Source organism: Aplysia californica, unplaced genomic scaffold (genome assembly GCF_000002075.1).
Source record: "Aplysia californica isolate F4 #8 unplaced genomic scaffold, AplCal3.0 scaffold00054, whole genome shotgun sequence".
Lineage (NCBI taxonomy): Eukaryota > Metazoa > Mollusca > Gastropoda > Aplysiida > Aplysiidae > Aplysia > Aplysia californica.
The window spans coordinates 1,626,172-1,637,299 of NW_004797324.1; the positions used below are offsets into that span (position 1 = coordinate 1,626,172).

Sequence of the window (11,128 nt, forward strand, 5' to 3'; positions counted from 1 at the left end):
CCCGCGTGTCTTTAAAAAAAAAAATCAATAATCCCCCCATTCCCGAGTCCTATACTTCGCAGCGCTCAGACTTCACTTAGCATGAACTTTGGTGACCTCAACCATCGCCGATACTCACGATGTGACGAAAACGCACAGGTTCAATGACCAGTCACAATGGCAAGCCCGACAAGAAGCTTTCTTTTTCTTTCTGTTTTTTTCACAAGTGACAGCACAGGACAAACGAATTATTTTCATGGCGACACAGCATTTGTAATGCAGAACCTGCATGTTACAAAAGTGGCGCTATCAGACTACTATAGTCCCTACCGGAAAATTTCTTGGTGGTAACGAAAGCGAAAGTAGATCTTGATTTTCCCAATCCAGCTTCGGTATCAGACATAAACTTCCACTTGTTCCCGCCATAACCGCCTGTGCGGGTTTATCGTACTCTCGGGCCGGGAAAGGCCGAATGAATTATATTATATCACAACCGCGACCAGCAAAAATGGACTCAAGGACGTGATCCGATTTGGTTTTCAAATGAGAACGTTTGTGTATTTTCCCGGGTCTTTCACGGGGCAATTTACAGATTTCTTCAAATTCCGGGTCTTGGCCATTTTTTTCAAATTCTTGGGTAATTCCAGGGGCCCCCGGGATTCCCGGGGCCTGACAGTCACTCTGTACACGTGTTCCTGTCCGATCAGGCAAAATTCAAGTTTTCAAGGAGATTTTTCCTCGAACGCAAATTCAAGGAGTTTTCAAGGAGATTTTTCCTCGAACGCAAATTCAAGGAGTTTTCAAGGAGATTTTTCCTTGAAAGCAAATTCAAGCAGTTTTCAAGGACTCCTTGAATTCAAGGAGGCCGCGGGAACCCTGGATTTAACTAGAAATGTACCTTGTTCTTGAAAAAAACATAGTTACTGTTAAACTTGCTCTAATTGCCATCAATCCAAGACAATCGCCTGTACAAAAAAATGACCACTTCCCATCCCTTCCTTGCATTTTTTCTATATTATAATGATACTGTACAAGACACCCACATTTGTAAGACACACATTTTGTCTTGGACAATTTCAACTGTACATTAATAATAATAACAATTAAATCAGACTTCATTTGCATAGAATATAGTTCCACTTGAAATTTGGCTCTGTGGGAATGACAATCTAATAATTCCCTAAGAAACCAAACAACATTGAAAACATTCTCAGCTTCCTGTAAAATACTAGTACAAGTAGCCATATTACATGCACTTGAAACCCCAACATCTAGCATGCCCTTACCAATCTCACTTCCTGACAAAAACTTGAGAGCAGAGGCAACAAGCTCGACCCAATTTTTCTGCAGGGCCAGCCATGGGTTGGAGATCTCATCATTGGAGTCCAACCACTCCCGAACTCTTTCTTCAACCTAGGGGTGGAGAAACACATCAGGATAACACAACGTCACCTTTCACACACACACATCAAGCACAAGACAAATCTTACTGGCATGAATACAGCACGATTACTTTTTTTTCTCTCTTCCAATCATAAGATCATACTTAAAACTACAAACTTCTTCCAGTTCATAGAATTTAAATTATTAGCAATTTATTAACAAATCAACTTCTTCACATAAAGGCAACAAAAAACTATGAGCAAAGAACATTCGGGGCGGGGGTTGTATAAGATATTGATTATTGATTAATTACCATCATAATCATATTATAGTCATGTAACATACATAACTCAACATTTTTCCTCCACACACGCCATGTATCAATGTTTTCAAAAATTCCTGCTGCTCTTAAATCAATGGGTCGAAGATTACTTTCAAGGGCACTGGACGACGAACAAAGGACATGCCAAGAAAGTGCAATTTAGTACTCAAGAAAAAAACTACCTTTGCAGTTGCTGTTTTACCATCAGGAAATTCTGACAATATATCTCGCAGGAGGCAGAAGAAATTAGTAGCAGGGCCAAACACTGTCTTTTGCAATGGTCTGGGGAAGTAAGGAGAAAAATGGGTTCAGTCACAGGAGTTTCATTGCTCACAACTATGAGAGTAGTACAAAAAAGTGGTGTTGGCGGTCAGGTGGTTAGACTTCTGGACTCGCAACCGAAAGGTCATGGTTTCAAACCCCATCACGGGCCTTACGTATTCTTGGGGAAGGCTTTTTCACAAATTTTCCCCACTTCACCAATGTGGGAAAGCACTCTGCTATAGACATCGAAACATTTGGTCAGTTTGTAGGTGTTAGAGCACTTACTCGGCTGTTTGTGCCATGTTTCCCAGGAAGCCGAGAATGTGTCTGAGTTTTATTGGGTCTGCTGGGCTAATAATATAGATTGTAAAGCACTCATAGCTTGCTGTTGAGAGTGGACATGTGCTACGCAAATGTTATTTCTTCTCATTATTGTTTAAAAGTGTCACATCAATGTGTGCAACACACTGAATAAGAAGGACTGGTTATTCCAGGAGTCTAACAGTGAGTGGTTAGATTGGTCACTTTTTAACACGAGCCTAGCTAACTCCCAGCAGAGGGCAAGCAAATGTCCTCTTGCACTCTGACCCATCATTTGTTCCTGAATTGACAAGGTTCTCAGATTTTGCAAAGTTGACACACACAAAATGACTAACAGATCAAAATCACTAGACTGATGATAATCTGTACATTAAATTGAAGTACTGAGTTACAATATCAAGCCCTTTCCCAAAAGGAATCGGAGTAACTCCCAACTAAAAGACGATGGGAATGTCTCCGAATCAATACTCACTCGTCTGGAACCTCTTCTGGGCCAGGGAACGTTAGGCTGGTGTCCAGACTGGGTAAAGCAGCAGGCATGACCATATCCTCCTCCCCTAAGAGGTTCGGCGACTCCTTCACCTTCAACTTGCGTTTTTTCTCTCCTTTGGCTTTGAGTTTCAGTCTTTTCTTCATGGTGGCAGGATTGCCTGTTGTGCTGTCTCCTACAGAGAGAGAAGTCCACAAAATTTGAGCATATCACAGGAGAGTAGTGTGTGCTGTACATTTTTTGGAATGTTTAAACGTCTTCACAGCACAGATTTTTCTCTTTTTGCTTACTTTTATCTATACTCTTTCTCTAATAATAACCAATTTCAAATCACGATTACCCCCCCCCCAAATCGTCAAAAACAAGGGGGAGAAAAAGGAATTTCGGCAAGAGAGCATTAGGTTCCATCCCTGTCTCATTAGCATAAAGCAGAAAATGAAGACTATTAAATGCCATCTACAGAGGGTAACAGCAGCCTTGGCAAGTTTCATGCCACAAAAGTAAACATAACAGGTGTAGCCCATATTGCAAAATTTAACATAACATATGAAACACATAAGGTTTTTTTTTCTGCTTGTTGATGGTTTGCAATTATTTAAAACACCTTGCTAAACATCAACTCTTTGCACTCCTTGATGTAATGTGCCAATACTTTCTTTTTCTCTACTGATGCCATGTGCACTAGAAAGTTGTACACATAGAGATCAAACATCACAAACCTGCATGAGCCTTGGAATTTTTCTTATTGGCTTGACACCGGGATAATATGTCTTGCAGGCTGACATTGCTTGTGTCAAATTCAGGCAGATCCTAAAGAGATACAGGACACAACATATATAAACAGATACTCTTTTGTAAACAAATATCTAACCACCTATCTAAAAAAAATTAAATGAAACAGCAAAAGAAACACCAGTTACAAGTCAGAAATAACAGCTTTATTTATTGAGAAAACTAATCTAACACTAATGAAAATAAATAAACAAATAATGAACAATCCCTTAATTACTCTGTTCAGCTCTGCTCAAAGCAACCTCCAAACAATTCTCGTTTTAATGTATTCCTCTCATCCATTGTTCTTTTATTTGCATTATAAAAGTTTCTCCATCAATTTCTGACAAAGACCAATGCGTCTGAAGAGGAGAACATTCTCAAGCGAAAAGCGAAACAGCAAAAAAAAAAGGATTAAAAGGACCTGTGGATTCTTCTATTGCAAATGAGCCCAATCTTGGCAAAGAATGTTTGATAATTTAATTACTTATAGAGAAAAAAAACTGCCAAAACATACAGGAAACAGTCAGTTCTGTAAAAGAACAATGGTTGACGAAAGAGTTTTTCAAAACTGACCAGTCTCAAAAAGAAAAAAAATTTTAATAGAAAAAACAAAAATTTTTTTTAAAAATTCATTTTAATGTGAATGACAATAACAGAGAACAACAGAAGGCAACAACTCACCGGTTCCAGCAATTTTTTCCTCTTGTGCATCTTAAGCATAACCCTATAACTTTCCTCTGTGACCTCCACAGGGCTGATGGGCCGCGGCCGCTTGTTCTGTCCCGCAGCAGGTGTGGTTGGTCCCAATGGTGTGGTGGCTTGGGGCGGGTGGTGCAGCGAGCTGTTCATGTCACCGTTCATCTGCGGAGGTTTGTTGGCGAAGGTGGCGACTACGCTGGGCAGTGTGGGCTCAGGGGAGGGAATAGGCCCCAGAGATTTGAACAGTTGTCGTCTGCTTCTCTGGACCGGACCTGGGACAAATTAACAATTTTTTTTCCAAAAAATGCATGTCTTTGAACTGTTATGAACAGTAATAAATTTGCCAATTTAATGCTGGATACAAGCTTGCATTGCAAATGAACAGTTCTGAGAAAAATACAGGACGGTTTCTAAGATTTATGAAAAACAAGGAAAAATTGTCACTTTAAAAGCAGAACAGCGGCTTTTGGGTTTTTTTTACATCTTTCATGATATCTCCCCAGAACTCAAAGGATCATAACAGGGACTTAAATTGCTATTCAATTTCTAAACAAAGAGCAATCCATGCAAGCATGAGACATTTTTTAATTACTAGTCTAAAGATTAATTACAAGCTACACCTCCCTTAAAATTTTCCAGAAAAAAATATTGAGGACATAAAAAATAAACGAATTTCAGTCCAAATTGTTCATTCTTTAATGGACCCAAAAAATAGGTCTTCCAAACCCTTACTAGACGATTCATCCTCCTCTTCCGATGAGGTGTCAGGAATTCCACATTCTTCTCGTACTTCCTTCAGAATCCTGTCCCCAAAAAAAAAGACAAAAGTAGTTTTTATAGTACAAATCAATTTTGTAAATAATTTTTTACCATATAGACACAACTAGCATCATTTAGAAGGCAAGCTGCTTCAACCATGTCTGCCAGGGCCAATCCAGGCAAGGTGGAATACAACATCCTAGAAATCAGACCAACATTCTCGATGAAAAAACATATCCTTTATCCATTTAAGAATTTAACTCTGTTTCCACGTGCAATAATGAAGAGTCTAACTAAACTACAGTATAACGTGGATAGGTCGAACACAGAAGACTCGAAATTACACATCTGTCCAACTGTGCCTGCCGTTCCGTTTTTTTCTTCTTCTTTATCTTTGTAGGATATCCTTCGAACTATGGATCCCTCGAACTACCGAGGCCAGTCCCGTCGAATTCGAGCAATCAGTGTTTTACTGTATTTCAAGAAACATTATCAACATTAGGAAAAAACAGGTCCCATTAAAAGCCTCTAATTTTTTAACAAAAAAAAAAAGACTTTATGTGGTTATGCTATCCTAAAACACTACATTAATTTTTCATCCAGTACAAATGACTGAAGAAAAATATAATACATCTTTAAAAAAAATAAAAATTCAGTAGGAAACACTCCTCTCCGGTAACTTAATTTCACAAGTTTGTTTCTTTATTTCCAAGGGAACACAATTCATTTGTGAAACAAAAATCTTCCAGTTACGCAACTTGAGTTAAAAAATCATGCAAACTAACCTGACAGTTTTTTTCTTCACATTCTGCTCAACATGACTACTTTTCTTCTTCACCAGAGGCCGATACTGGTATTTGATTGGTTCTCCTGGAGCCAAGGTGGAGGCCTGCTCAAACAGCTCCTGTCCCATGGAACAAACAGAAAAAGAACCTTATATGTTAGAGGGCACGTTTTTTGACACTGAATCAACTGGCAACACAATATGGTCATTATGAGAAAATATGAAAGTAATCAATGCATTCTTCACAATAGACAGGAAGAAATTTTGCATTATTTACACAAAATCACATTTTGATAATACTATAAACAAGACTTAATTGTGTGTAAAAAAAAGCCTATCGTAATACAATACATTAAAAAACCCTCAGAAAAACTATAGAGACTTTTAATAGTCAGAGCAACAAGGGTCACACAGCATCTCAAACCTAAAGGACACCTCGACTAATTTTGTTAAATTACCACAAAACAGAACACAGCTTTGAGCCAAGTATGAAGAAAGGAAGACTGATATAAAGCAAAATTATTTTTTTAAATAGTTCTCTCCCTACCTGACGAGATAGAAGCAACTGTTTCAACAAATCTGATACAAAGCGTTGATGTCGCATTTTGTAATCTCTATATCGGAACTGCCGTGTCTGTTTCCTGTAACGGGCTATTTCAGGATGTAAATATCCCTCTGCAAATAACAAAGCAGGGCGAAAATAAACAAATGAGCTGTTAAGCTGTAAAATTTACAAAACAAAATAAAGATGTTCATTCATAACTTAAAAACCTTTAAATGAAATAGCATACCAGTTACAAATTCAAACAGTCATTTGTAAAAGAACTATTTCATATGATAAATAAGAAAATCTAGTTCAGTGAAATAACACTAACACAGGTATTTTTTTGTGGAATTAACACACTGGGCAAAAAATAAAGTACCCTACAACAGAAGAACTTGTAGTTAATGGTAATAGCGTCATTTGGCACAGTCTTTCATGGATGTGGATTTGTCAAGGGTTTTTACCAGTCAACATTAAAAAGAGAAATAAAATTTGAATTTACTAATCCACTGCAGTTTTTTAGAATATGTTTAAACAATGAAATAAGAAAAATGGAAAGCACAAAAGTACCTTTCAATTTCTTCTGCAAATCCTCCAGAGGATTTCCAAACTTGAAATTTTCTCCACTCAGTAACCTCCTATGAGAAAAAAAAACAATCATTTTTCAATGTTTACTCATTAAAATAAAAAGTGGATAAATTTTGAAAGATTCTATGATTATAACTGAGAAACAGTTCTTATTAGAAACTGAGAAAAAGAAACAAACAGATCAATAAATTTGATTTGCAAAAAAAGAAAAACAACAAATTTCACAATTTCAACATAATACGGCGATGCATAATAAATAATAGAAACTGAAACTCCATCAGAACATCCCCTTTCATGGGGCTATGACTTCAAGTAAAGCAGAATACTTCTCCAGTAACTTTGTGTGAAACTAAAACCTTTTGCCATCGTAAACAGCAGTAAAGCAAATCTCAATTGTTCAAGCATTTTCAGTTTCTCTTTCACTACGAGATCTATCAAGCAAATTAACTGAGTACCAAATCAAACTGTCCGTTTTTACTTATTCAAAATGCAAACAAAACAACTGACATTTGGACCCCCCAAAAATTACTTTCATAACTTTAATAACAAACAAAATAAATCAAACAGACATACAAATTAAAAAATAAAAACCAACTGTCCTATACATAAAAATTACCAAATTCAGACTGCACTACAAATGTTAATGACATATATTCAACACCAGAAAGAACTTGCTGCTGTATGAAAGTCACTTCCTAAAATGACAAGCACTTTGATCTTTACCTCACTGTCTCCTGTTTTTCATCCCCATCATTCGCAGGAAACGTTGGCAAAAGAGCCTGTGCAAAAAGAATAAGCATATCCCTAGTTTGAAAACAAACAATAGTTAAGTTATTAACATGCTTTCAACAAAAAAAAAGAACAAAAAAAAGTAAGAAACCAATTATTATCTTTATGAACATCTCCTCAAATTTTGACTGTGCACTGCTTTAATTCATACCAACTTTACTATGTACATGTACACCTAACAATTTCTTGTCCATCTATTGTCATAGTGATGTGTATGAGATTTCTTTTTTAAACCTGTCCCAGTAATACAAAGCAACAACAACAACATAAACAAGCTCAAAATACCTCAAGATGCTTCCGCTTCTCTGGCGCCAGGGCTTCCCAAGTATCCACAGACAGCACTGACATGAAGATGTGTTTCTTGAGAGATTAGACAGAAGGTAAAAAAATGACAACAATTGATATATATATATATACATTTAAATATAGTATATATTATACATATATTATTCAACATCATAATTTTCAAAATTACTTTACACAAAAAGGTGAAGATGACATATTTAAACACACATATGGAAAAAAAAGAGGATAAATCAAAAGCACTCTTTAACCATGGGCACAGACAAAAAGTACTTGACTACATAAAAATATAAAAATGCGCACTTAAAGCAGACATCATCATCATAATAGACATTAGGTTCCAAAAGAACAACACTTTTATGTGAAAATAATATATACGCCAGGAACGCTTCATTCTTTGAGTTCTGGTTTCCTGAATCTCACAGGATCCATACCCCTGAGCTCCTTTAGGTCTACTTGCTAGATTTGAAGCAACACATGCAGAGGTGTACACTGAAGGTTAAGGGTAGAGGTATGTTCAGGCGTGCACTCTGGTTTGTAAAGTTAACCATAAAAGTCAGAGAGCAAATCTCAACAAAAGCACCAGATATAAATAACAAGCCTGGACTCAAAATGAGGTAGAAACCTTGACTGGATCTTCTTTTACCAAAGTCTGTATATAACTTACAACAGCTTTCAAAAACTGTTACAGATCTGTTCTTGAAATGTACCTTTTCCAGAAGCAGTTCTGGCAGGTTGAGAGTGCTTTTTCCCAGAGTGCACTGCTCTGTTCTCTCATCTGGCCCAGGTATGAGCCCAGCCCAGGTCTCATTGTCACTGTCCACTTCTTCACTCATTTCTTGATCTGATTCTTCCATTGTATTCTGTATTATAAAATTAGAAATACAAGCAAATTTAAATAAAACATGGAAATTGAAGGTTTCAAGTCCATCACTCAGAAGATAATGAAAAGAAAGATAAACCAAAACACTCCATTTTCCCTAAATGTTATTATTACACTAGTGTTTCTTTTAAGTTTTAGTAGAGGTTTTACGGCACTCGCAACTGCATAAGGTCATATGAGCGCCAGAAGATTAGAGGTGTTACAAGAGAATAACAAACATAAAAAAGAAGAAGGGGAGATAAGGATGATAGATGTTTGATAGGAAAGAAGGAGCAAACCACACCGAATCACCCGCCAACCACCCACTCACTAGTGTTTAGAAAGAGGAACCTCACAGGACCTTAACTTTATTTATGTACATTAATGGCAGAGCAAGTAAAGAACTGTTCTTAATGATAGCACAGATCACAAGTACAGTAATTTACGCACATGAGAAATGGATAATTTGTGGATACTGGCTGCAGGAAATTTTTGGTTCTCTTTCTTTCTATGCATGTAACAGTATAATATTCAATCAAGTCCAGACAAGAAACCTTTGAAATGTACTGGCTTCATTCTAATTCACCGAGCACACTATTCTTGAGCAACTTTGCCAACAACGACAAAGCTGGTATATGAATCTTTTTTTTCATAATGGATATCACCATGTCTAAATACTACAAATAGATGACTTAATAGTGTAATTCTGGGCAACAGTAAACCTGATTAAAAGTTGAATATCTGATAAATATAATCTTTATAAAATTCTCAAGTTTCAAAGTACACATAGAAGGTTTTCTAACATGAACATCAAACCTGAAATTTAGTTTGATATCATGTGGTATCACGCATCACTTTGTTTTGCTTCAAGCTTATTTCTGCCTCTAGTATTCTACACCACCACCATAGAAACTTTGATAAATTTTGGTATCAATAGCTACGGTAGCAATTTGGGCAGGCAGCACAATAAAAACAAACAAGTTGATAAGTAAGGCATCAAGAACAATTGGTAGAGACTTAAGTAACTTTGAATATCTGCATAAGACAAACGTTCTAAAAAAGGCGGAAACAATGCTTAGTGACCATAGCCACCAACTGACATTGGAATTTCAACTATCGACCCGCAGTAAACGATACATTTCCAAAAAAGCAAGAACAGACAGAAAAAATTCATTCATACCAACTGCAGAGAGGTTACTGAACACACAGCGCTACAAATAAAACAAGAGAGAGAGAGAGAGAGAGAGAGAGAGAGAGAGAGAGGGAGAGAGAATGTTTTACGGAGCGGGTTATCATCCAAGCACGTGAGACATGTATTTACTTGGCTTAATGTCCTGACTTGTTGTGCGTTTGCATGGGTGCACCTTTACGTCTAACTTTTGTAATGTCTACTGCCATTTTTAACGACCAAGACAAATTTCTCCCTGCGAGATGAATAAAGATTGTCATTGTCATAATTTCTGATTTCCCTTTGTCGAAATTATGAGATGTACAACATAAGAATCGAAACTGAAATGGCTGCACTGCAACAGACACAACACTATACAAAGTTTATTGACACTGTCATATATGACAGCCAGGAAACCTTCCAGTTATGAGCAGATTCAGATTTGATGGATTTCGATAATCAAGATTCAACCATCTGATTTACCTGATATCTATAGTTATCTAAACAATATTTTCTATTCCCATCTGTTCAACTAACTAATTTCCCCTGGAACATCCTCAAATGCATATATGTTGCTCGACACCACCATTTCCTAAAGTATCTCTGTCACTCAAAACAAACACAAAATAATAGTTACCCAGAGTAGTAAGAGTCAAATCAAAGTAAATTCTAGGCATCTGAAGACACTTCTGATGAATTTCAGACTAGACAATGACAATTCAATAGGGGAAAACAATTCTAATTAAAATTAAGTCTACAGATATAGATGATAGTTCAGGGAACTTCTTGTTAAAAGCCTAATCCACCATATCTAAATTTTATAAAAACATGCCAAACTGGAAGACTGCAGAGGCCCTTCCCCTGGCCTAAATTTTTTGTACTTCAAACTCAATGTCAAATTGACTTTATTTTTAAAAAAGGCTAAATTTACACACACTCCCGCACACATACGCACTGCTTTGGGGGTTAGACTGCAGTATTAATTGCTGCAGACCACCAACATATAATATATTGGCACAAAAAAAGGGGACATGTTGCCATGTTACATGATGTAACCCCCCAGGTTTGTTTCACTTCAGGGGCCCCTCAACCTGCCCCC

The 11,128-nt window shown here is 36.9% G+C and overlaps 1 protein-coding gene across 3 annotated transcripts in view; it reads right to left on the minus strand.

The window, feature by feature from the left end:
* The window catches only part of LOC101849594 (nuclear factor related to kappa-B-binding protein), a 36,019-nt gene that overhangs the window by 21,604 nt on the left and 3,287 nt on the right, over window positions 1-11,128 (minus strand). For all 3 annotated transcript variants that reach the window (XM_005092874.3, XM_005092872.3, XM_005092873.3), the window contains exons 2-13: window positions 8,710-8,862; window positions 7,982-8,056; window positions 7,631-7,686; window positions 6,890-6,957; window positions 6,323-6,450; window positions 5,777-5,895; window positions 4,965-5,035; window positions 4,215-4,504; window positions 3,479-3,569; window positions 2,742-2,934; window positions 1,867-1,966; window positions 1,266-1,392 (exon numbers count right to left, since the gene is read on the minus strand). In XM_005092874.3, the coding sequence (XP_005092931.1) occupies window positions 1,266-1,392; window positions 1,867-1,966; window positions 2,742-2,934; window positions 3,479-3,569; window positions 4,215-4,504; window positions 4,965-5,035; window positions 5,777-5,895; window positions 6,323-6,450; window positions 6,890-6,957; window positions 7,631-7,686; window positions 7,982-8,056; window positions 8,710-8,856 (1,465 nt within the window). In that variant the 5' untranslated portion in view covers window positions 8,857-8,862. The remainder of the gene's footprint in view (window positions 1-1,265; window positions 1,393-1,866; window positions 1,967-2,741; window positions 2,935-3,478; window positions 3,570-4,214; window positions 4,505-4,964; window positions 5,036-5,776; window positions 5,896-6,322; window positions 6,451-6,889; window positions 6,958-7,630; window positions 7,687-7,981; window positions 8,057-8,709; window positions 8,863-11,128) is intronic.